We start from the raw sequence: 27991 nt of genomic DNA on the forward strand, positions 1-27991 counted from the left end.
ACTCAATGTGGAACCTTCAGACAAACTAGGCTACCAATAATAATAACTTCTACTACTAATTGTAAAAGCAATCTATTAAAGGGGGAAAAAACATAAAAGTGAATAATATGATAGTTACGAGAAGAAGGTTTTGAAATATTGTCTTTTGAAAATGGATCAAAATGTCTGGCGTGCGCGCAGACCGCACAGTGTCCGTCTCTGCTTAATCCCGTTGAAGACGCTAGAAAGTGGGCGGAGCGGAAAGTGTCGGTCCAATCCGGGCTTGCGTAGCCTGCTGCGCGCTCTCCCGTGCGCTCGCGGAGGCAGTGAAAACCTCCGGTGGGTATATGCGCTCGCAGATGTCATGTGAAACCCCGCGTGCTGGCCTTACCGCACAACTGAAGAGTCCGAGCACCGCTTCACGCACCTCTGGAATGGTTTTGCACAGTAGTCTCCCGCTTTGACGAGACCAAACTTCAACACCGAGGATTTTGTTTTTTTTACTCTGGTTTGTGTTTGTTACTTCATGACTGAAGCGTTCGGGAGCGAGTCGCCACCACTATGCGAGGTAGGAATACAACTGTTTGTGACAGCTCATTTGAATAATCAAGTATAGGGTGTTTTTTTTTTCATTCTCGTCCCACAGTCCTGTCCCCACACTTTGTCCATCATCCCTGGTACTGTCTGTTTCGTAAAGTCATACCGAAGTCAAGTGGTTCATACGCGGTCTATGATACAGAAATGTGTAAAACAAACTCTGTTTTTGGTCAGCTGTGTTTCATATTCATGGGAGCAGAAGACCCTAGAAGAGAAATAAACCGCACTCGTGTTTATGGAGACAGAGACAACTTTACTCCGACTTTCCTAAAGAGTGGATTTTATTTATGTGCCTATGAAGACTTAACACTGAGTGTCTTACTTTGAGTCTTGGGCTTTTGTTACAGATTAGAAGATTAGCAGAGGAAACAGTTGAACCAAAACTTACCAGTGTTATTTTTTTTTTAAGTAACGTGTTTTAAAGCAGACCACCACGGTTGTGGGTAGAGTGGAGTTAGTGTGCGTTCTACTGACCCATTTCCGTCAGTCAGGCGCCGCTGCGCGCTGAAAGTGTCGAAGTGCAGCAGCAATGTCCGCGCGAGCCCAGGAACACACGCGTGGAGCAGCGCGAGCTTTGCCCATCCCACGCGCTCTTCTCCGACTCTTTGCAGTTACACCTGTGATAATATGGAATTAACAAAAGCAGAAGTGTTTGTAGGCTTTTTGTTTAAAAATGCAAACATGTTTCAATAATAAAAGTGTAAAAAAGAGCGTGGCTTATCAGTCAGAACGCTTCAGTTTTAAAGTGTAACATACTAATGCTCTGTTATATTTGCTTTAGAATTATGCTATAAAGATGTTTTAATTCCTCTTTTAGAGTGTGGATGATAATATGAAATATTTTTAATGATAAGCCTACCTAAGTTAGGTACTTAGTGTACTAAGTTACATTTAAAAATCGGTAACACTTTACAATAAGGTTCATTAGTTAACTAATAATGAACTGCACTTATACAGCGTTTATTAATCTTTGTTAATGTTAATTTCAACATTTACTAATACATTATTAAAATCTTGTTAACATTAGTTAATGCACTGTGACCTAACATGAACATCTGTATTTTTATTAACTAACATTAGCGTAGATTAGTAAATACAGTAACAAATGTATTGCTCATGGTTAGTTCATGTTAGTTAATATATTAACTAATGTTTAACTAATGAACCTTATTGTAAAGTGTTACCTAAAAATCTATATTAAAATATACAGTTCACGGCCAGGTCTTTATCATGGCATTGAAATTAGATTATTAGACTAAAAATAAATAAATAAAGATGTTGAACTGTTAATTAAAATGTGGATTAAAGTCATTTTTTGATAGACAACTGATTGTTTCAAATATATGTATTTATATTGTAAGCAATCTTCTGCTGTTTTCGTTTTTTAAGTAATTTTCGTTTCATAGTAAAATATCTCAACAAATACAGCACATTACACGAAGAAAAAAAAAACACATTCTGATTTTTTTATATGCCGACTTTTAAGTAGGCTGTCTCATCTGTAAGGGTCTAGGCAGCTGTCTTTTTCGCCTTTTCGTTGGAAAGAAATAAGTTTAGTGCGCGTGCCTGCATGGGAAACACAAAAACTCAGTTCTCCATCTCTGTGTCACGCCCCCAGAGCACCTCTCTGCTTCTCTTTCTGTGCCCCAGTGGACCGTGTCAGAAAGAATCACATCACCTCTCACCGAGCCCGACTCTCCAACACTGACATCAGCCTACACTCTTAAAAATAAAGGTGCTTCACGATGCCATAGAAGAACTTTTTTGTCTAAATGGTTCCATAAAGAACCTTTAACATCTGAAGAACCTTTCTGTTTCACAAAAGCTTCTTTGTGTTCTTCAGATTACAAAAAGGTAAAAAAGAGATGGTTCTTTAAAGAACCTTTGACTGAATGGTTCTTTGTGGAACCAAAAATGGTTCTTCTATGGCATCGCTTGAAGAACCTTTTGAAGCACCTTTATTTTTAAGAGTGTATAGCGCGGGCCTTTTCAAAGAACAATCAAACTTTGTGAGCTAATCAGATATAGAAATGCAATCTACTTACAGTCTTGTAAAATGTCCAATTACTTTTGAAGTTTGCATGGACATCTTTTTAGGAACACGAACCAGATATAGAATTTTTAGACTAGATTACAGCCTTCTTGTCTTTTTAATGTCATCGACAGGGCGGAAGCAATTGCTATTATTTGTTTTAATTAGTTACGGAATTAATCCGTTTAAAGGTTTTTTAATCATTATAAATTTAGCTTTTTATATTTACTCTATATTTTGTGTGGTTCGCCGGCAGAGAAACATTTTACTCGATGTAATGAGAAAAATAAAATAGCCTAAATCTTTCACCAATTGTTGATTTAGATGGGCTAGTAAAAATGAAATATAGTTATTAATAATTTCTAGTTAAAGGTGGGTGTTAAATACAACACATTCATGTTTATAATTAATGTATGTGTTTGTTGATTCCACTTTTAAGCTGATAATGGACATGCACAACAGAAAGTTTTTCTTAAAGGGCCAGTTCACCAAACCAAATAGAAATTGTCATCATTTACTCACGTTTAAATATAGTATATAAAATCTAAATTACTTTTATTTTCTTTGGTGGTTCACTAAAAGAGATGTTATGACAGTCTTAGTCACCATTCAGTTTCATTGAATCTTTTCAATCAAGACAAAGTATGGTGACCGAGGCTGTTATTATCTTTTATGGAATTAATAAAGTCATATGGTATATGCTATGATAAAAATATGATTTTAGAGGACCTACCCTTTTAAGTATTGGGAACAGCTATGAGTTTTAAAAATATTAAATGAATCTATTTTGTTTCATATTTACTTATTGCTGGGTTTGTGAATATGAAATATTAATTGTACAAAATACATATTTATAAGAGGTAGAAAATGATACTAAAAGTGTTTTTGCTGACTGGCTTCACTAGTTAGGTTGTTGTTTGTGTGTTACAGGGTGTCATTTGTGTACACATAGATGTGCCCTATTGGTCAAAACATTTATCAGGTTGCTTCATTGATCAGAGATGGACTTGCAGTGTCTTCCAATGCATATATCTGATGGACTGTGGTACCCAATCTAGTAACCCTAGCTCTGCATCCGCTCCAAACCTTGTCTTCTCCATTACAGTGCACAGTGCTGCTTCAGGGCTGGTGTTAGTTTTCCCACAACTCTGTCACACGCAGATCACGTTCAAACTGCATTTGTACGCGCGCACACATACACAACACTTCTTGATTGCGTGACCCCCATTTTGGTTGTTTGTCTTTAAAGAACAGCAAAGAAACATATCTGGCCTGTGTTTACTTCATATCTGGCCATAATTTCCACAAATGTCTCTGAGCTGCATTGCTTTGTCCGTGCTCATTTCAGTCCTTGCTGCACCCCTGAAACTCTGAGCCACAGACACAATGATAGACAGTTACGCAATGCCCAATGCCAATAGCTTTTAGCATCACATTGGCTTCCAGAGTGAGAGGCCATCTCTCCATCGACCTGCTTGACGTTGCGTGGCTCAGCTCGCAGAAGAGCAGGATCAATATGCATGACCTGCTCAACCATGAGACTTTTATTCCGACTGTAAACTAACATAAACCGTGTATATAGATATTATAGTTGTGTAAAGCAGAGGATCCATTTGATAAATCCCATCAGTGTATGTGTGCAAATATATTGCTTACCAAAGTGTTTTTTATTTTCATTTAAGTGTGTTTTTTTTAGGGATGCACGATATATCGGCCACCATATCGGTATCGGCCCATATCGGCTCATTTTTTCTGTTATCGGTATCGGCCAGATAAGAAAATTTGGCCGATATCTTAAAGCCGATAAATAATGCATTATTTCCTTCAGAGACACTTCAGATGCGCGCTGTTCGTTTGCAGCCTTTTGTGCAATTGTACATTGTAATATTGTGTTTATTTGATGTATATCTGATTTATCTCATATAGAATGCGTTTGGTTAAGTTAAAAGAGCGCTTCAGTTTACCAGTGATCATCTTTAGCTCAGCACACGCAGCCCAAACAGCAGTGCACAACATTAATAACTATGATTGGGAATGTCATGTATATAACATTCTAATGAGAACATTATTATAATAAAACGTTGGGAATTCTTTGGGTTTAGTTGCCGTGTTTCAGCGCGTTGTTATGGGAAGAGCGCATCCACAACAGGATCACACATTCTGACTATAGCATGCAATAACTGCGTCATTTTGTACATATATAAGTTGTAATATTATGTTTATGTTGTATTAATATTAATCTCAGGATGCATTTCCTTGAGTTAAATAAGCTGCCAGCAAAACGCTTCAGTTTACCATGTTCATTCAGCTCTTCAGCTTCAGCACGCGCAGCTCAACGGCTGCTATTTAAAACAGTGGTATTAATTTGTTACTTTTTCAAAATCATTGATACATTATTAATAACAACAACCACTTGTATTGTTCTCTTATTGTTTTCATCAACAGTATGGTTTAGTAATTAAAATCATTTAATTATTGTCCGTGCAGAGGCTATTCCGTTTTATTGATCTATGGCGCATTCATTTTGATTCTTTACACGTGTAATGATGTCCAGTGACTTGTTTGCATTATTTATGCATTATTTTATTTATTTGTAAGACTTTTTTATGACTAAATTTGGTAATGGGAGAGTAAAAATATTTTTAAAACGTACACCGTTCAAACTAGGCTGCTTATGTTGAAGTGTTTGGGATGTGGCTTTTAATGATGAGACCTTTTTTGTAATCAGGCTCTCAAAAAGTATATAACAATTTGGATATAGATTTATCGGCCAACATATCGGTCATCGGCTTTCAAAAATAAAGAATAATCGGTTATCGGTATCGGCCAAAATTTTCATATCGGTGCATCCCTAGTTTTTTTATATTACAGTTTGGGGGCGGATCAATAAACACATCATTGTTTGTTTGACTGACACCATACACATGACCACATCGCAGACATGGATTATGCATTGTAAATCTCTTAACCAGGCAGTAGGCCAACAATAACTAGGTAAAACTAGCAATAACCAGCCGCTGCTGCTACATCCGGTTTTTTCAATGAATTAAAAAGACAATAAAGTCTTGATATACATATAACCGTGAAACTGCACGGCAGAGTCTATCCGATCTTTCACTTTTGAAGCCTAGGTTTGTATCGGTACTAATATCATCTGGTCAGTTGTCTGTTGTAGCTGCTAGTTTTTTTTTCTTTTTGCTTTGCTGACTAATGGCTTGTACTTATGTAACCTGTGAAAGATTACGCAAAGAAAACCGAGAGATGTAATCCCCTAAAGTGAGGCAGAAACGGAGTTACACAGCCAGCACAAACCTAATCCATTTAGTATGTTGCGTTCATTATTCTCCACTCAGTTTTATGGGCCTTTACACATTAAATAATGAATTCTGGATGCAGCGTAATTGTAGATCTGAGTTTTCCTTCTAGCTAACTACATAACGTCAACCAGATGTCTTGACATCTATTTCTGAGTGAGCGTGTCGGCTTTTGTCCCCTGTGGTGTTTTTGTGAACGCACCTTTCTTGAGTATCGACTGAGAATGTGTGGACTAGAGTGTGTCATCTGTTTGCTGAGCCCTTGTTTGAGATGGTTGAGTGTGCACGAGAGAGGCTGAACTGTAAGGCTAAACATGTCCGTTTTAATGTTTGCATTTTGCCCTCCCTGCGGTATTGCAGCAGTGGCATTGCGCATCAGATTTATTAGTTCTCTTCGACTGGTCTCACCCTTCGCTAGGTGTTCATTCATTCAGTAATGTGCGCTTTGGAAAGTGGCACCTGGGGCTTTTGATATGATGCAGGAGGGGAGCTGACATCACTGGAGACCATTCTCCAACATGACAATGATATTGGATGCTAAACTTACGGTATGAATTTCATTGTCTTTTTTGTCTGTACGTTTTTTTAAATCATGCTGGTTTTGTCCAAAAGTCAGATTCGGTGTGATATATAATGTCCAGAAAAGAACTTACGAAGCTTAATAGGCTTACTGTTCCACCTCAGGCACGGAGGAAAGAGAAACTTTGTCTCATGCTTTAGAAAGAATTAAAACACATAGTTATGTAACACTGAAATCGGATCTAGAGTATAGCTCTCTCTCTCTCTTTCTCCTGTGTGGTGTATGGGTCGTGTGCCCACTGCTCACAGTTAGTTTCCACTTCTTTCAGTTTCAGTTGCATCAGAAGATCTGTTTGCACAGACTTGTTTTGTCATACATGTCAATACTGACATGTCCACAACAGGGTCCATAGAAAACACACTTATAGTGGGGTCCAAAAGTCAGAGACTACTAGTGCAAATGCCTTATCCCCCTTATTTAACTCAAAATATTTAATTACTTATTGTTATCGGCATAATTTGTGATAAATTCAATTAAAAAAAGTACTTCTACATTTTTTTCCTCTGATTTTCTCACAAGTTTGTGTAAAACCTGAAGATCATGTTCTCCGACATGATTTCTGAAATTATCTGAAGAGCATCTTGTGCTTCAGTGGAAGCAAGAACATTTGACCATCTGCACAAAAAGTCTCTTGATCAATGCCAATCAAATTTACTAATTTAATTAACAACCTGTTTGTACAAAGTCTTAAATATTTCTTATTCATTTCCATTTTTTTTAAATCTAGTATTTTCAGAGACTTTTAAACTTCAGTTTATATACACAGAAATCTCATTAGCTCAGATCCATTGCACCTTCACAGTCCTCCTCTGTGTTTAAAGGGTCTTGACTGCATACACACTCGTACACACAGCGAACTCTTTGAACCAGATTTTTAAAGCATGCTATCGTGATTATATCTGTTTTAGGAATCCTCTAGGAAAATTACTTTAGGAACAGCATTGAGAGGAAATGTCGAACAAAAAGGTGCGTAACAGAAGTACTATTTGTGCAAGCTTTTGAAACAGAGGCCCTTAAAAGAGATTTAGATGAAGAGCAAGAATGATCTTAGAGAAAGCTTAAGACAGATAAGGATACTGAGATGGAGTGATCAAAGGAGATGAGCGAGACAGAGAGAGAGAGAGAGACACTGTACTCTCAGGTGAAGAGAGGCCTTTAGATTGTGATCAATTTGCTTCTTTCAGAGAGGGGCTCCTGGGGCCACTTTGGGGAAGGACCTCGTTACATGGAATTAAATTGTGGCCTAAGGCGAGCTATTACCATCCCGTCCTGAGAGGAAAGCTGTAAAGAGGCATGCAGAACACACACACACACACTACGATAGAACAGGCATTTTGATTAATATCAGGCCAATTTATAACTATAAATATAAATCTATATTTAGCTGTTGAAAGCACCAGACGTTTCCATACACATGTAATGTGTTACAAAAATTTTTTGATGTCCCAAACCAATAAATATATAAGTACAGATGCATGTTAGATGTGGGAGGCGTTCAAATAATTACCATGGGTTTTTATAAAAAAATATATATATATATTCTAATTCAAAAGAGAATATTACTTGTGCTATTTCTGAATAACACTTGTTCATTTAAAAAAATACCACAAGAAGCATGAAGTTACCCAACAAAATATTTTTCACAGTATATGCTTTCTAATGCATTCAATTTGATAACCTCCTTGTCTAAATTTGTTTCTTCAGCATTATAGTGTATCCATATTTACTTCTTTTGACCAATCATGTAGGATTATGTAATTCTGAAGAGGGAAGAGTGAGAGAGGACACTGTCCAAACACCCAGATATGTCACGGCTATGCTACCCTTAGGCTGAGTGACTTACTAACCCACTTTAACAGTTTACACACACAAATACACATACACACAACCCATTGGGTCACAGTGACAAACCTTGCTTTACGAAGCCTCTGTGTACTACAGTATACTGTAGCTCACTAGGCGTACATATGACTATATATATATATATATATATATATATATATATATATAGACTGAGACTACTAAAGTATTTTGTGTCATGTCTTGCTGATGGCTTATTAGAGTGAAAACACTCGTTCATTCCAGCTTTGCACACACAGACATGCACACAGTCAGTGAATTAAAGACAGTTCAAAGGTTGATGAGGTCAATGAGGCTGTGTTGGTGGAGGGCGGGCAGGTCATGAAGGTCAGACTGATGGAGCACGAGTCCATTGACTTCCACACAGTTTCTTAATCCTTTTTCTTTTTTTCTGGGTTCAAGTAATTCAGTTTTGTCTTTGAGGTAAAAGATGCAACTGTTCACACTGACAGCGATAAAATCATGGATGGTCATGAGTCTCTGTGTTGTTTGCTAGTAGGGGTTCTTTGCTTTATCTCACTATATTAGTGCATGTGTTTTTCACCTCTTAGGGAGACACAACAGGTGAATAGGCTAAAAACTAAATAATATTCCAATAAAATATGAGATATAGCTATGAAACTCTGCCAAGTTATTGCACCATTACCCTTTTTTTGTATTACAAATTGTTCCCAAAACATGAAATATTAGTATATGAAATACTGGGAACAGAGTGCTTTTTGTTTATTTTTCTCATGTTTACACACAATGTGTAAGAAAGAATCAAAAATTAAATATGTAAATTAATCTTTATTTTTTTGTCATGATGTTTGAGAACCTGTGGAAAGTTGGTTTCTTGGTTTGTGAATGTTTAGTGGAAGCGGAGATGACAAAATGATTACATTTTGATTAAATGTCTTTTAAGTACAGTACAAGCACTGCTAATTCAATATTGTGTTTATTTCAGCGTTGCTACAAAGTGTAATTTGTTAAGGAAAGTTAAAAATTTGATATGTGAATGAAAAAAAGCCTCATATTTCGTGATGTCTACCAAGGCTATACACAGAAATATAATATTTTTACCATTCAGCATATGAGAATGATTTCTGAAGGATCATGTGATGCTGAAGACTGGAGTAATGGAGTAATTACTTTATATTGTAATAATGTTCTACAATATCACTGTTTTTATTGTATCTTATAAATGCAGCCTTATTGAGGACAAGAGACTTTCAAAAACATTAAAAAACTTTTGAATGATAGGGTAAATGGTTTACTTGTATATTTCCCTAATAATTACTCTGAAACAATAATGATTTGCAATGATTTGACTGGTTGAACACACAGCACATGTATTCTGTAATTTCCGATATATGTTGTTTTATATTATTCCGATGTTGGATTTGTGCCAGCGTGTCCCCTTCTGTAGCCTCATTGAGGCGGCCAATCACATCTCAGATCAAAGATGCCCGAGTCTGGCACAGCTGATGACAAGCCAATGGGGAAATGCCTCCAGCCTCATCAACACACATATATTCTGCATTAGAGATAAAATCCCAGCAAACTGTGGCACATACAGTAGGGAGCACTTACACTTTCTCACACACGTATAGAGATGCACAGACAGCCAATGAAGTGGGGTTTGTATTATTTTTGTATAATTGAGATACTATTATAGTTTTTATTAATATTTAATATTTTAAAATAATTTGAATACATTTTTTATATTTTCCATTTTCATTTTGATCTTTCATTTTGGTTTACTAATTTTGTTTTGTGTTTTTGCTATATAATTGTTTAATTAGCTATTGTAGTACATGAAGTTAAACTTTAAAAAAAGAAATACTTATATATTTTATTTTAGTTCTATGTGTATTTTATTTCAAGTAAAAAAAAATATGGTTTTATGTTTAGTTTCTGTTAACTCTAATAACTGTGAGTGGGGTAAAGGTATTATTATTAGGTATTATTGCAACCGTCTTTGTTTGACATAACATAAAAGAGGCTGTCAAAGAGGCATCTGAAGGTCAGTGATAAAATTAGCCTATACGAGCATAGAAAGCACAGCGTTACACAGAGCAGACTAAAAAAGTGGCACAGATGGCTTCACCAAAATTACCTGAAATGTACCGCAAAACCCAATTACTATATGTTAGTCTATGGACATGCAGAGCAAATGCATTTGGATGGATCATTACAAACTGTGTTTCAAAACAATATATGCTAATAATAATTAGCTCATTTACATGACTTACTAGAACCCGAATGCTAAGGATTTCATGTCAAGGATTATATCAATGAGCCAAGAGACTATCCGGAAGATTAGTTATGCTGTAGGAGTTTCATACGGATGGAGTGGGTAGTTCGGCTGTTCGGCTGAACGTAGAGAAGCTGGTCTCTTGAACACTTGAAGACTTTATAGTTCTTTTTAGTTAAAGATAATGCAGGTGGTCAGATACTTACATCTAAATATTTTAAAGGACCGAGTGGTGAAAAATAGGAATAAAAGTGGATTTCCCTGTGGAATTGTCCTAATTATTTTCATAGCAATACACAGTGGGATCAATGTTGAATCAGAATGCTAATTTTGCTGACAGTGAAAGCTGTTTAGTAAGTGCCCAGGGCCTTCATCTCAGAGTCCTTCCCTGAAGGAAATGATGTAAAACATGGATGAACACCACATGCTGTCACAGGCTGCCCCTCTGCAACCACTACCCCTTAGGCCACTGTCAATCTGGACAATGTGCCACCTAATGTTGACAAGCTGCCATTACACCGACCCTCTCACCCCAGCTCACTCCTAGACATTCAAATACGCATGCACATTCGTCTGTGATGGACAATCTCAAGCATTTCGAGTGCGCTCGCGTCTTCTAATGTTTGTCTGTATGAAAGAAACATGGATTGTCAACATGCTCGCAAGTGTGAGTGCTGAAGATAATCTCCCACCTACATGATGTATTAGTATCACTGTTTAGCATATCCCAACAAGGCTTTGGAATATCATTGGGCCTGATGCCAGATGACAAAACAACATCTTATCATATGCATACAGGCAAGATTTACAACAAAGACTTCAAATGGCCTTCCATCTGCAGGCTAAAATTAAAAGACGGCGACATTGTCAGAATTTCACCTGAAGGAATGCTGCAAACTGTCAAAATGTTTGTATCATTGTATCATTGAGGCAACTGCCAAATATCATCATCATCTCATCAAACTAATACATATAAAATAGTACCACACACGGGTAGAAATCAGAAGGAAGCTGTTGGTGCGTTACTCTGAAGTTATATATCCATCACATTTTTAGGAGTAAACACAATTTATGATGTTATCATTTAAATTATGAATTAAAACATTATCGCATTGTAGGTCATGTTGGTACGCATCTGTCACCCAGACAACTGCTATCGACACCAAATATTTATTGGTGTTCTCCAGCGTGTACGGGTGTGCATGCGTTTTAATAAATTAAGTTGCTGGGGTGCTCATATCCACTTTAATGAAGCTAATTAAAGAACTATTTAGAGAGAGAGGGAACTACTCCTGGGACAGAAAAGAGCTTCATATCATTAGGAATCAATGTGTGTGTGTGTGGCTCTTTTTTCGCTCACACAAATTAAAGGACTAGTTAACAATAATAAAATATAAATGAATAAATTCTGTCATTATTTACTCACCCTAATGTTGTTGCAAACCCATATGACTTACTTTCTTTTGTTGAACATAGAGTAAAAATTGAATATTTGAATAACATCCTGACTATCTTCTTCATATAATGAAAGTGAATAAGTGTCCGGCTCCACAATCACCGTAAAAGCACCAAAATATCATAAAAATGCTCTGTATGATTCATACACTACATTTGAAATTGAAGCCATACAAAACAAGTAGATAGAATAGAAAAAAATAGAAAGCTAGTGTTTGTTTTTTGTTGTTTTTTTAAATAAAGAATAAAAAAAGAAGATAAATATAGATAAAGTAGAATTAAAATAGAATAGAAAGTGTTAGAGTTAGAGGGTCAAATAAAGGTGGAACACGTGTGTTTTTAGTCGTTTCTTGAAGATGGTTAAGGACTCAGCTGCTTGGATTGATTTGTGCAGCTCATTCCACCAGGAGGGAACAGTTAATGAAAAAGTCTGTGAAAGTGATTATAAAATACCCTAGTAAAAAAGTTATATATTTAAAATACATTTATTTCATCCTAAGTTCAAATCTATTAACATATTTACTTACATATCACTTGAGACTTACTGATATAAAAATTATTTAAAAAATTATAAACCAACTTATTTGGAGCGCTACTTGTGCACATTGTACATTTCTTAATATTAAGCCTAAAATGTGTTTTAATGTTACTATTAATGTATGATTTTGAATATTATCGGTCTTTAAATGCAAGATATTTAAAGTGTACCTGAAGTATACTTGCAATAGTTCCATTTTAGCACAATCAAATATACTTCACTATATCTTTAGTTGGACCACTACCTCACAATTAAAGTGCATTAAGTACAAAAATTTGTTGTTCCAATTTAGCAAACGTTAAGTATACCAGTTTAGTATACCAACAGTACAATTGCAGAGTATTTTTATTAAGCACATAAACATTTAATTGTAGTTGTAGTAAGGCTGCACAATTAATCAAATTTCTAATCGCGATTACAGTTATGGATGCCACAATTACGTAATCGTTCAAAGTCCACTTATGTTATTCTGCACGCTTAAAGTATGTTTTTTTCTTTCTACATGTTATCTTAAGGGTTTTTCCATTGTTTTAGTTTTAGTATAACATTATAATACCATTCATATTTTTACTTTTTTTATAATTTAAAGAAGAAACCAATCCGATGTATATTTGACATTTGGTTTTTCAGTTAGAGAGTTTTCAGCTTGTTTATTTTCATATAAAATAAAATTTCATATGCAGTTGCATCAAACAATGGTATAAACATCATTCAATGTAAATTGTGATAATCGTAATCAATAATCGCAATTACAATTTCAAGGGAATAATCGACAATTATGATTTTTGTCATAATCGTGCAGCCCTAATTTGTAGTAAACTTGGCATGAAATAAATGTATTTCAAATACATTTTAGTATTTATTTTTCACTAATCATTTAATTGTAAACCTTAACCTCTTAAACCCAATATGGGGCCGCTGCTAAGTTTCTGTCATGTTACTTGACAACCTCTTGCTTTACCAACACAAGATAGGTGTCAATTTAAAGCTTAGAAACTTGTGTTTTGCGCATGAGCCATAGCGCTATTGTTTAAATGATTAATGGCAATTAATTGATCATTAATTCATTGCATCCCATATGGACTACATTTATGCTACTCTTACAGTGCTTTTATGTCATTTCACATATGTATATAAAAACATGGTACGTTTTGGTTAATGAGGGTGAGTTAATAATGGCAGAACTTTCATTATTTTGGGTAAACTACTCCTTAAATCACACACTCTCTCATATGTGCAGTATAAACATTATTTATGCGATATTTATGTGTTTAATTTCCACTCAGTAACTTGTGTGCAACTAAACTGTGAGGCTAGCATGTGCGGTATTCCGCAGCTCCCGTCTGTCCTCGGCTAAGCCTGCAGGGCTGAGCTCCTCTTAACCATGGAATCGCCAGCACTGCACTCCCTCTCTTGCGTAACTCTCTGATAGGCCTAACCCTTATGCGTAACAGCGGACGGGGCAAGGAGCCTGCGAGAACAACCACATGCTCATTTTTGTGCGTCGTTTATGAATGTATAACGTGTACGCTAATTCTTATTCCTTGGTTCTGATGCTTTTTGACGGATGCAAAATGCACATATCTTGGTGTAGTTAAACAGAAAACAAATTTGCAAATCTCTAATGGTTTTAGCAACACTAAGATGTTAAAAATCTAAAGAGGTAGTTAAATCCGTCGCTAACATCCCTCTAGGTTTTTCTATTTACATATTTCATCTCATCCTTTTAGGTTTTTAATCCCTTAAGGAAGTCAAATCAGTATAGGTGCCACAATGACAAATGGGCAGTGTTGTTGTATTGGTAGGGATGGTGATGACATCATGTCCTGTTGGAATGTCATGGTGGTGTGTATGATTGCTCTGACAGGCAGACTATACAGGCCTCCTACCCACAAACCCAGGGAGGCTGTGGTCGTCCTGGCAACAGTGACACAGACACGGACGTCTCCTTATTTCATATGACAGGTCTACGCACACAGGCCCTGTGGCCATTCTCACACAAACAGACACATCCAATATATTCATTCAGACACAAACATACTCATACTCAACCCACAAACCATTTATTAAACACGCATGAACTGAATTTATTTCTCAACTTCTATAATGCATTCGGCGATTCAAATTTTGACTTGATAACAGTAACTAAACTAATTCTAACACGACATAAACACACGCAGCATGGCATATTTTATCGATGGTCAATACTGCTGTGGCCTAGCAATCCAACGCCCTGCTTTTAGAGGGCTATAAATAACTTCACAGCTTTTGTGTGCAGTTTAAGGTTAAAAGAGTTATTTACAACACCGTTTTTGTTTGTTTGTATGAATGTGTTCAGGTTTCTATGCTCATTTGACCCAGTTTGGCTCTGGCACTGGTCAAAGTGGGTCACGAGAGGAACCGGTCCAGTGTTCATAGTCTGGGGCCAATGGCGAAGAACTCACAGTCCTTGTTACCACACACATAGCCTGAAGATTTAAGTACCAGAGCATTTTACACTGCTGAAAACACCATTCTGTATTATTTGGCCTTAAAAAGCAAGGACAGGGTGTGCTAGTTTTTCTTTTTGAATAACTATTTTCACATGTCTTACTGTGTCCCCGCAGATGATAATATTAGTGCCTCAAGATGAAATGCAGTGATTACAGAATAATTAATTGTTCTGAGGAGCCCTAAAAGTGTACATAACTCATTCTAATGAAGTAAAATGAAAACACTCAGGAGCATTCATAAGTTACTGTTAAGCATAATGGTTTCAGTTTTGATGCAAAACAGGTAAAGGCACAGTTATCCATATAGGAATATTTTTGTGGCATGCTGTCTGTAACCACATCCATCCATCTATCTATCATTAAAAATAGTACATTTAGTCATTTAGCAGACGCTTTTATCCAAAGCGACTTACAAATGAGGACAGTAGAAGCAATCAAAACCAACAAAAGAGCAAAAATATGCAAGTGCTATGACAAGTCTCGGTTAGCCTACCGCAAAAAAAAGTAAAAGGTAGCAAATCAATGTATTAAAAATATATTTACTGAGGTATTTTTTGTAGTTGTTTTATAATTTCCCACCATTGGTCTATGGCTGCACAATTAACCTATCCCATTAGAACACTAAATTTTTTTTTCTCCTAGTAAAAATTTTAGCTACAATGTCGAGCGTAGAACGTCACCTGACCAAACCTGGAAAAAATCGCTTCCGCTTGCCGGAGAACGTATTAAGAGACGTATTAAATAGCGGCGCTATATCTATAGACTTTTAAGGTAATCAGTTAAACTAGTTTTTATTGTTGATGTTTTATTCTATTTTTATATGTAAATGTTAGTGAAAAGAATAAAAAAAATTTAAATTGCCAAAAAGGCATTGAAATGTATTAAAAATATATTTACTGAGGTATTTTTTGTAGTTGTTTTATAATTTCCCACCATTGGTCTATGGCTGCACAATTAACCTATCCCATTAGAACACTAAAATGTTCTTTCTAGATTTTTTTTCTCCTAGTAAAAATTTTAGCTACAATGTCGAGCGTAGAACGTCACCTGACCAAACCTGGAAAAAATCGCTTCCGCTTGCCGGAGAACGTATTAAGAGACATATTAAATAGCGGCGCTATATCTATAGACTTTTAAGGTAATCAGTTAAACTAGTTTTTATTGTTGATGTTTTATTCTATTTTTATATGTAAATGTTAGTGAAAAGAATAAAAAAAATTTAAAAAAACTTTTAGATATCAATCCTGATATGTGATGGACATTGGTTGTGATCATTTTTGTATCTACTTTGAAGACATCTTGAGTAAAACAGCTTCATATTTAACGAAGCATATGCAAAAATCTTGAACCGGAAGTGACGAGACCCATTTAATAGAATATGGAAGTCTGTTGCGCATAACCCCTATTGCCAATCCTGCTTCACATTTCAAGTCAATTCAAGGTGACATTGTCATGGGAACGACCTTGCTTGTGGTCCCTGTAGCTGAGGGTCATTGAGGGCAAACACCCACCCCCATAACCACCAAACCCACAGACACTGTGGCTTAAGTCTAGTGTGCTAGACAGAGACAGGAAGAGCTACGGCCCAGACCAGCCACAGCTTAACCAAGCAGCACTAGTTAATGTATATGTGTGTATGTTAATCCCATTATATTGCCCACAGTGTGTGTTTATGTGTGTACATTAAATTTTTCATATATTAATTAATGTTGCACAAATTTCACAAAAGCAAATATTCACATATTCATAAATCGTGTATGCATATTCACAGTATGATAATACAAGATGCATACTGGTCAGCGTATAATATATACTCAAGTCAGCCTGTCTGAGTTTTTTATTCTCACAGTCAGATTAGCAACGCACACACATAACTAGAGATGCACTCACACTTTCAAACCTCTGAGCTTCACACTTCGGTCTCAAGTCAGGTGTGTGTTTGCGTCTACAGTGCTTCTGTCTGAAAATGAAGACAGATGTTGTAGGTAAGAGGACATTTCTGGTTTAAAGGGGTCTTAGTTTGTTTTGCAGTTAAAATATCACTTCGCATTCAAGCAAGTACAATATAATTTCATTTAAGCTCTTTTATGAAGAACTGCTGTTCTTAATAATGAATTTGGCTGGTAAAAATAGCAGTTGTGCTTTATGTATTTTGTCATTTTTACAAATATTCATTTATTGCTTGATTTCATTTGTTTTTATGTATTATCTTATTCTTTAAGTCAATTTCCTGTAAACTGCAGAAATGAAAATAAACTCAACTCACAAATGAAACATTTTGTAAAGAATTATGCAAAATTGTTGTATATATATATTTATATGAAAAATGTAACCGTTTTTTAATCTGGAATCATAGCTCAGATGCGTATTTTGTATGTTTAATTGATTTAATGTAAAGCATGAATGCGTATAAACTAATATTGCGGTTAAATCTTAGATCATGAAACTCATGATTGACATATGACTTTATTAATATTGTGGTCAGTTTTGGTAAGTTGTACTGTGAGTGATGGATCTTGCATGGAACTCACTTAGCAGTTCTTCTGCTTCTAAACTATATTGGAATTGCTTCTGAGACTGCTGTTGCATTTGTATTGGTTTCATTAGCGAGCTGCTTGGACTAATTGCTTGTTCCTGTGGTCCTAAAGAAAACAAAATCTACATGCAAATGTACAAGAATAAAATTACCCATAACAGTATAAGAAATATTGCATTTGTTCTTTTTTGCACATTTTTATGTCATTATAGGCAAATGTGAGTTTGCGTTTGAGTGAGGAAAGATTAATTGAGAATTGCTGCATCAGATAAGCCAGTTGAGAGCAGGGGAACAAGCATGTGTAGAAATAATTTAGGATTAGATTGGGTGGCTAATCTCTTTATTGTGAGTATGCCATCTCAGCAGAGAGATGGGTTTCTCTCTCTGTCTTCCTCTCCCTCACTCTCTTTCTTTCTCTCTCAAAGGTTTTCAGTCTCCTTTTATCTTTTCTTTTACATTTCCTAGTGACACGAGCAAGAGAAGGGAAGGTTGGAGCTGAGCCTCACGGCCATGTATTTGTATTTGGTTCCTCATTAAACAACTTGCCATATTCTGGTTACGTAATTCAGTGTGTAGCTTGCTTCTGCCTTTGCCTTGTACATGTGCAAGGTTATTTTCATCAAGGAAATCTCTCAAGCATTATGCTTCAAATGGATAATGGAAGAAGAACATTTTGACAAAAGCACAGGTGAGAACCCATTTTGGTGAACCTGAGAGAAATGCATCAAGGGGTTTGGACCTTGACTCACATCTCTCGGCTGGTCTAATGTTTCTCTTTCTGTCTTGAAAGAACCACACATTACAAAATGTCAAAGTGTCTTGACACAAATTTAAAGGGTACATCTACTCGAAAAGCAACAACACTCTTATAGAGTCAAGGTGGCCATTGTGTCACCTGAGAGGTGCCCTGATGTGCATCCCACAGTCTTCATCAGGCAAATAAAGGCATATGGTTACATAATTGTATTTTTGTTCATTTCTGTCTGTTTTCAGCCCAAATTGAAGTCATACCATGCAAAATCTGTGGAGACAAGTCATCAGGCATCCACTATGGAGTCATCACATGTGAAGGCTGTAAGGTCAGTGAAAGATGTGCCGTTTATTCGGTGCATTTGTAAGTCATCATACAGGTGTTCCAGCCATTCATGGACTTTAGCAAAAAAAACAAAAATCAATACTTTTCTAAGCTATGTAAGCATTCTTAAAACAAGATAAAGTTATCCAATGCGGTTTAAATGTTCTATATTACGACCTGATTTCATAGAATGAATGATTAACAATGACAGATTATATTAATATTATTTTTTTCATTTATAATAATAATAATAATTCATTTTATTTATGGGCACTTTTCAAATCCTTCAAGGACACATTACACATAATAAAATACATAAATAATAAATGAAAAGAAAACAATGCACAATAATACACAAAACCTTTTCAATCAAAATAAGCTAATCTTAAAAAAACACTACAACTATTACAAATGTATTGAGGTAAGGTATTCCAAAGACTAAAGACTATATACTGTTTTCATTCTAGACAGAATAGGTTCATTCTCAGAAAAAAAAAGTACAAAGCTGTTACTGGGGCAGTACCCTAAGGTACAAAAGCCAGAAGGTACATCTTTGTACCTGATTTAGCCCTAGATGGTAAATTTTTACCTTAATAAGGTACTAATATGTACCTTGTGTATGTACTTTAAAAGTACATACATAAGTACCTAAAGTGTACAAATTAGTACCTTTTGATATGGTGCCACCCCAGTGACTGATATTTCTGCATGTTACGCATCTACATTTTCTGTTGTTGTGTCCACTGTAGGGTTTCTTCAGGCGCAGTCAACAGAACAATGCGTCCTACTCTTGTCCCCGTCAGCGCAACTGCCTGATCGACCGAACAAATCGCAACCGCTGCCAGCACTGTCGGCTCCAAAAGTGCCTGGCTCTGGGCATGTCCCGGGATGGTAAGCGATATCATATTCTTTCTTACAAACTAACAACTAATCAGCTGCTTGTCAACAAGCTTGATTGATCTTATTGATCTCTTTAAACCTGCACTAATCTCATTCATTTTCTTTCACCCTACCCCATATCAGCTGTTAAGTTTGGCCGCATGTCCAAGAAGCAGAGGGACTCTTTGTACGCAGAGGTTCAGAAACACCAGCAGAGGCTGCAGGAGCAGCGGCAGCAACAGACGGGCGAAGCGGAGGCCCTCGCCCGTGTTTACTCCTCCAGCCTCACCAATGGCCTCAGCACCCTCAACCACGAGATTGGGGGGACGTACGCCAACGGTCACGTCATAGACATGCCCAAGGGTCAGCCGAACGGCGCTCCCGGTGGCTACTACGGCATGGATTCCACGCAGGCCAGCCCGGATCAGTCAGGACTGGACATGACTGGATTGAAGCAGATCAAACAGGAACCCATTTACGATCTCACCCCTGTTTCCAACCTTTTCACCTACGGCTCCTATCAAGACAGCCAACTAGCACCTGGAGTGTCTATGGGGGAATTAGGTACGGAATTAAGTTCATGGTTCTTGGGTGTATATTTAAAATGCTTTCTAGCAAACATATTTACCTTGGTTGCAAGAAACAGTGGTCCTACTGTATATTCTGATTTTCTCTTTACCAGACCGAATTGCACAGAACATCATAAAGTCCCACCTGGAGACGTGTCAGTACACAGCGGAGGAGCTTCAGCAGCTAGCCTGGCAGACGCACTCCTATGAAGAGGTCAAGATGTACCAAAGCAAGGTGCGAGGTCACTCCCTTAAAGAGCAAAGAGCTCAGTTTACATGCTTAAAGGTCCCCTGAAATGCTTAGAAACCCGCAGCGTTACTCTATGTGTTGACATAATTTTAACTGAAACAGGAAGACAGGGCGGGACATATCAAGCAGCCCCGCCCCTTTTTAAAATAGCCAATAGCGTTAGTTTATATCACAGCTTGGGCTAGAGCCGTTGAGCTCCGTAAAGCCGCATTTGACAGGGTATGCCAGCCACAATCTCATCCATATTGCTATAAAATATAGCATTCTGTGTAGAATTCAAATAGCTCCGATACATTTTGTGGTCTGTGCCGACTCGCGCATGTGATCCGCTCCGTGCTATCGTGTCTCTGGACCGGAGCAGAGTGTGTGTGTGGTGCGGTGGTTAGCGTGACAGCGTGAAAGCAGACTTCTTTTTTTCCTCAATGGAAAGCATATTTACACTGTTTGAATCGTTCCCTGTCCCCTATATAGTGCACTACGTGCCATTCACTGTACAGAAAATACTAATTCTGTGGACAAGTGACCGATTTCAGCCGCGGCTTCAGTGTCTATTTTGTAGTGTAGGGGGTGGGCGCTTCGGATTCTAGAGAGCATTTGATTGGACAGAAAGTTTGATGCGAAGCTGAAGTACGATGTGACGTCAAAAAAATCGTTGAGTCGTTTTGGCGGAAGTGACGAACTGCAAGCTTTGAACGCTTATATCTTCTAAATGCGAATTTTGTCACCGTTTTGGAGCACACTGCCTTATAGATAACCTTAAGACTAACATATTGATACTAACACCCAAAAAACTTTAATTTTGATTTCATGGGGACTTTAAACACTTCCTCTGTCCCTGAGTCTCACTCACAACGCCAAGTCGTTCATTCATTTACATGCTTTTACACCTGCTGCTGACTCTCTCATCCTTTAACTCCGTACTTCGTTCCCTCTTAAAAGTCAGATTGCACACTTGAGATCAGAGTTCATTAGAGTATCTCAGCCCCCTGGAGCTGATCCTATCCAGCTTTCGCACTGATACGGAGAAAACGAGAAAGCCAGAGAGCTAACGGATTTAGCTAACGAACACTCAAAGCACAATAGGGGAGGGTGCCAGGCGTACTACAAGCCCTCTTCATTTGCCTGTGTCAAATGGATTATGGGTAATTACCGAGAAGCCCTTTGAAATAGTGCCTATGAAGATTCGCTATACAGGGAGAGAATTGCAGAGCTCACAAAAGCAATTTGCTGATATCACATTTTCAGTATTCTGTGTGCTCTGAAAGGATGTTTCATAAATGGGAAACTACAAATTCTGCCTTTTTTGTCGCAATTTTTCATGAGTACTGAAAATTTCAATCATTACTTTTTTAAAGTAAATTAAAGAGTCAGAGTGTACTCTACAGAAGAGATAGGTCTACATTAATTCAGGGAAACTGTTTTGTTTCAACTCCATTTTTTTTTATATATTAACACTTTTTATTCAGCAAAGTTGCATTAAATTGATCAAAAGTCCTAGTAAAGACAAAAAAAACTTAAATAATGTTCTTTTGAACATTCTGTTCATCAAAGAATCCTGAAAAAATGTATCACAGTTTTCATTGATACACTGATAATAATAAAAAAAAAACATTTAATGAGCACCAAATCAGCAGAATAATAGAATGATTAGAATGATTCCTGAAGGATCAGAAATCTACTGAAATCTAAAAAATCTACTGGCTACTGAAAATTCAGCTTTTCCATTCCAGGAATAAATAAAAAAATATATTAAAAAAAAAGTTAATGTTGTTTTAAATTGTAATTATATTTCACAATATTACTGTTTTACGGTGTTTTTTTTATCAAATAAACGCAGCCTTGGTGAGCATAGAAGACTTCTTTAAAAAGCAATATGTCCTGACTTTAAACTTTTGATCCCTAGTGATATTTCTGATTTCTTTAAATATTTTTGGATGTGATTAGACAATAATGATAATAATTAAAATATTTTCAATGCATCCAAACAAGCTCAATTACTGCAATTATTAACAGAGAAAAAAATGTTTCCCAGAAGCATGCAAGAATTTATCCTGAACACGTCACAGATGACAAGCTTATGCATGAGGCTTATGTGTGTGTTTCAGACACGGGACGTGCTGTGGCAGCAGTGTGCTTTACAGATAACTCATGCCATTCAGTATGTGGTAGAGTTTGCAAAGCGCATCACTGGCTTCATGGAGCTTTGCCAGAATGACCAGATATTACTACTCAAATCAGGTGAGGAAAAGCCTCTGCCAAACTCGTTTGTGGATCCACACTATAAAACAGAATGACCAACTGTACATATACTCACCATATTGCTACTGATTACGATTAGCCTGCTTAACACTTTTCTCACATACTCAGGTTGTCTGGAAGTAGTGCTGGTCAGAATGTGCCGGGCATTCAACCCGCTCAACAACACGGTTCTGTTTGAGGGGAAATATGGAGGCATGCAGATATTTAAAGCTCTAGGTACAACTACTTCCTATTGTCTCATTTATATTATATTTTCTGTATCATTTACAAAATGTACATGAAATAAAAATAGTTGAACATCATGTTAAAGGATTAGTTCACCCAAAAATTTAAATTATGTCATTAATTACTCAGCCTCAACACAAATTAAGATATTTTTGATGAAATCCGAGAGCTTCCTGACCCTGCATAGACAGCAACGCAACTGACACGTTAAAGGCCCAGAAAGGTAGTAAGGACATCGTTAAAATAGTCTATGTGACATCACACATGCGTCGTGGTACTTTCGTGGACGCATGTCGAAGACTGACACGGAAGAGAAGAAATTGTTAAATAAAGTTATTTTTGTTTTCTTTGCACACAAAAAGTATTTTCGTAGCTTCATAAAATTAAGGTTTAAGCACTAGTGTCACATGGACTATTTTAATTATGTCCTTACTACCTTTCTGGGCCTTGAACATAGTAGTGCAGGTGAGTAATTACAGAATTTTAATATTTTGGGTGAAATAACCTTTTAATAAAACTGCATTAATTGTAAATTATTAGTGATAATTTCAGCATGCAATCTGATATACTGTATTTACCTCTTGCAGGCTGTGACGACCTGGTCAGTGCAGTGTTTGACTTTGCCAAGAGTCTGTGTTCACTGCAGTTAACGGAAGAGGAGATCGCCCTGTTTACTGCTGCAGTGCTAATTTCTACAGGTCAGGCCTCAACAGTATCTTAGTTAGAACATAAAGATGTGTTCATTGAGTATTAATGTGGCCAAATCAACATTTAGTATGTTTATTTAATGAAACTATAGTCTGAGTCCTACATAGCCTACAACAGATTTCTCAGCATTCCTGCAGTGTTTTCACACCAGCAGATATTAAAAGATGATTCTCTTGCATTTCTAGACCGGCCGTGGTTAATGGAGCCCAGGAAAGTGCAGAAGCTACAAGAGAAAATCTACTTTGCCCTGCAGCACATCATGCAAAAGAACCATCTGGACGAGGACGTGCTGGCCAAGGTAGGACGTCTCAAGTGACCGTGACACAGTTCAAACAGGGACTGATCACCTGACTGATGTAACTCAAATAGATTGCTGTTTTATCATGTGACCCTTATTCCTCTGTACCCCGTTCTGCAGCTGATTAGCCGGATCCCCACGCTGTCGGCTCTGTGCACTCTCCACACAGAGGAGCTTCAGGCCTTCCAGCAGCTCCACCCAGAGACAGTTAACATGCTGTTTCCCCCCCTCTATAAGGAGCTTTTCAATCCCGATGCCGCTGGCATCATGCCCAAATGACCGCACACGTTCACACGCACACTTCGCATACTCGTTCATTCAATAACCGGAGGTGTTGCAGAGGATGAGCACTGTGTCGCAAGCATCCGCAGATTTTGCCGCCACAACAAACAAAAAAACTCGAGGAATGTCCTGCACTTCAAAAATCCAATTCAATTTCACCGGTACAGTCATAAGAATGTATATATGCGCCAGCAGCAAAAGGCGCCTTCCGTTTGACCAGAAATGTACAGACTTTAGGACAATTTAAGCCGTCTTTAAATTGGGTAAGTTAATTTGTTTGTTTGACTTTTCTCGCTCTCTCTCTTTTTTTTCTCTTTTCTTTTTACAAAATATTGTTATATTGAAATGAGAAGGTGGGGAGTGCATTCAAAATGATAATGTAGTCTTTCTCTAGTACAAAGCGGTATTCCAGTATTAAATCTTGTTCTGTTAATATTTTAGTCATAATTTAAAAACAACAGTGGTCTGAAAGGCCCGTACCTTGTCTATGTAATTTTTCGTATTTGTTTTGTAGTTTTACCTGTACAGAATATGTGAAGTTGAAACTGGTATAAGGTTAACGGGGGACTAAATTAGTTTGGCCACGTTTAAAAGCCTTGTCTGGGCTCTGTAGATATGTATAAATGGCACCACAACATTAATCCTACAACTAAGGATTTTTGAAGTGGAAAAATAATTGATAATGGATACTTTTCCATACAAAAGTATAGAGATATATATTTTACAAAAAAATTGTATGGCTGATTACCATCTTGTCAGTCATAGTTGCAATAACAGTTGCTGTAACTGCTGAAAAACAATCCGGTCAAATGTGACTTTATGGAAAGCCCTCAGAACTGCTTCAAAATTCTGTTTTTACTGCCACACTGCCAAAACTAATATAGCACTAGTGTAGTTGAGCTGCAGCCGTCTGTCTGGGAAGACATAAATCACTAGTACATGATCATTTACTGCCACTGATAAGAAGTCAAACTCAACTCTTTTCTGCCACATTCATAGACTATTCTCTGACTTTAGCAATAATGTCTATTATGTCATTACATGCCTAGGTCAGGCTGGGTCTGTGGTATTCTTAACCTTATGCTAAATGTAAAGCACTCATCCTTATTTTCAACATCAATTCATTAATGTTGTCTGTGTTTCTGGCAAAGCATAATTCAAGATAAAAATCAGTCAATACCAAAAATGACGTTTTTCAAAGAAAACAGTCATGGAATTTAAGCGATCAATTGGAACATTGACTTGTTTAAAAAAATATATATTTCAGACATTCCATTGGATTTTTTAAATCATGTTTTGGAACTAATCCTGAAAGATCACAATCAAATCGTAATTCCTATATAAATTAAATTCCTAGTGAATAAACGGAAATTTCTATTTTTTATGTTCTTATTTATGTATTTATTTTATTTATTTATAAACTTTTTCAACACAAAGTGCTACATTTACAAAATAAAAAAGGAATATCGTTCTGATTAGGTGATTGTCTTGGAGTTTATCTGGTTACGAAACAATTTTAGCAAAGCAGGTTTAAATACGACATTCTTAGACAGTCATTCTTAAACAACCACTTAGAAGTTTCCTGTAACTCAATATTGCTGAGCATCCTTAACTTGCTGTAGTCCACTGTTTGTAAAAATCTTAATGCAATTGGGAAATGACAATCATCTTGACTACTCATATTGCAGTATAGAACAACAAAATGCAGCTACAGTAGGAAGACTAGTAGTTCTACGAGGGCAGTTTGGGTTTGGACCCTTTCGGTCCAAGGTAAATCTTGTAAAGTAGCACCTCATACCACCAGGTGGAGACACTGGGAGCGCTTTTCCCTCTTCTCTTGACCTGTACTCACAGGATGTAAAGCCATGTCAGTTTCTTATGAAGGAAAGAACACAAACACTCAAGCTAGGAGTTGACATGCGGTTATACCGATCAGTGAATTTTTAGTACGTCTTGATGCATTTATATTTTGAAATGCACTTGAAAGCACTTAACAATGAAGGATTAATAACTACAGATGGTATTGGTATTTAATACATGCACAAATGTAGTCTGCTGAGAAGCAATCATGCCACCTGTTCAAGTCCTCCTACTGAACCAAACGCTCTCAGCCCAATTTTAGGGATTTTTTCCAATTCCTTCAGTGTCAGTTTCCTGTTCAAGACAATCATTTCTGGGTGCAGTTTTTTCCTGGCACCCATCTCAGGGACTTCTCTTTTAATGTTTTCAATAGAAAGAGAGTACAATTTTAAAAAAATATGGACATTTTTAGGGAATAAAATACAATCACAGCGGTTTCTTCACATACAAAACCAACCCAGACAAGGCTTTGGTGTGTGTGTGTGTGTGTGTGTGTGTATAAAGCGTATATCCATCGTTGAGAGGTGAAACAAGCTCGACTGCAGAACAGGCCTCGCTGCACTGCATCGCTTGTTGCAGCAAACAGCTCTCTCTCTCTCTCTGTAAATATCAATGTGCAGCAGTGTACTAGCAACGGTGCCTGTGCTCCAAATTAAAACATTGTAATTATTAAGCATCTCCTGAAATGAAATGGATTTTATGTAAGTTAAGACTATTTATACAGAGCATGAATAAGCTGCTCTCTATCTATTTCTATGCTCATTACAGAAAATGGATTCAGTCAGAAATCATTTTAAACTTATGATGAAGGCTTTTTTTTTTGTATTAGACTGTGAATTGAGGGCGAGAGGAATTTGTATCTATATGAGAACACTGTTAGGTACTGTAGCAATAACTGGAAGCATTTACTACAGTCATCTTTGCATTCTAAGATTATTTTAATTTTATTATAATTCTATTATTATTAGCCTATTGTTCAGTTATTCTTGCATGCCGGTTCATAATAATGAAACCTTTGGGCTTTTGTGTTTTTTATGTGTTGATGATGAAGGGTGGGCAATGGGGAGGGCGTGGAGTTGGGCTCGGGCTCGTTTTATTCTGAATGTTTCTGGGTTGGTGTTGACGGAACACAACACACCCTGTTCATTCTGTTCGCGGACACAGACATAAGCACAAAGTATTTCTTAATGTGAAGGAATAAAATAATACAAAGGCATTGAAGGTCAAAACATACTTTATGCAAGTGCGTGAACGCGGACGCAAGCTTGTTGCGCACGAGGCGTTATGGTGGGAATTTTTCTTTGAGGACAAATTCTGTTATGTGGGACAGTTAGTTAACCGTTAGTTAACGTCTGTTTATTACAACTTAACCTGAATAATAACATCTGGGTTTCTGTCAGAGACATCTGAATGTCAACGCAAGAGCTCACGTTGGCAGTGCGTCGATTAAGTGCTTGCGTCTGCGCATGCGTACTTTGAGTATGTTTCGACCCTTACAAATGTGACCCTGGACCACAAAACCAGCCATAAGGGTCTTATTTTTTTTATTGAGATTTATACCTCAGCTTTCCATTGATGTATGGTTTGTTATGATAGGACAAGTTATGATTTGGCCGAGATACAACTATTTGAAAATCTTGAAAACCAAATGAAGTTCTTAGCAATGCATAGCCTATTACTAACCAAAATTAGGTTTTGATATATTTACGGTAGAAAATGTACTAAATATCTTCATAGAACATGATCTTTACTTAATATCCTAATGATTTTTGGCATAAAAGAAAAATCGATCATTTTGACCCATACAAATATACCCGTGCATTTTGTGACTGGTTTGTGGTCCAGGGTCACAAATTTGCCGATTCAAGTCTCCTATACTTCCACTAATCGAGGATGAATATATCAACTATAGGCATACACTAGTCCTACACTTGAAATGAAGGAAACATGTCGTCTGTGTGTGATTC

General features: G+C 36.9%; 1 protein-coding gene across 2 annotated transcripts; it reads left to right on the forward strand.

Annotated features, from left to right (window-relative positions):
• Positions 1–321: 321 nt before the first annotated feature.
• On the forward strand, positions 322–27562 carry rorb (RAR-related orphan receptor B). Of its 2 annotated transcripts, none has more exons than XM_016291652.1 (10): positions 322–547; positions 18613–18698; positions 19444–19585; positions 19718–20137; positions 20256–20377; positions 22498–22630; positions 22760–22867; positions 23464–23574; positions 23770–23882; positions 24003–27562. In XM_016291652.1, exons 1-10 carry the CDS (start codon positions 541–543, stop codon positions 24159–24161), a joined length of 1401 nt encoding a protein of 466 aa, XP_016147138.1. In that variant the 5' UTR covers positions 322–540; the 3' UTR covers positions 24162–27562. The 2 variants fall into 2 exon arrangements, with proteins under 2 accessions (XP_016147138.1, XP_016147136.1); XM_016291650.1 differs by lacking the exon at positions 322–547 and adding an exon at positions 16979–17068.
• The last annotated feature ends 429 nt before the right edge of the window (positions 27563–27991 follow it).

This window comes from Sinocyclocheilus grahami, unplaced genomic scaffold, assembly GCF_001515645.1.
Source record: "Sinocyclocheilus grahami isolate Dianchi unplaced genomic scaffold, SAMN03320097.WGS_v1.1 scaffold275.1, whole genome shotgun sequence".
Lineage (NCBI taxonomy): Eukaryota > Metazoa > Chordata > Actinopteri > Cypriniformes > Cyprinidae > Sinocyclocheilus > Sinocyclocheilus grahami.

What these genes read in the sequence shown, in the direction of transcription:
- rorb (XM_016291650.1), top strand. An exon ending in TCTGGGCATGTCCCGGGATG is followed by an intron (nt 19,586 to 19,717) that starts GTAAGCGATATC and finishes ACCCCATATCAG; the next exon opens with CTGTTAAGTTTGGCCGCATG. An exon ending in AGTGTCTATGGGGGAATTAG is followed by an intron (nt 20,138 to 20,255) that starts GTACGGAATTAA and finishes TCTCTTTACCAG; the next exon opens with ACCGAATTGCACAGAACATC.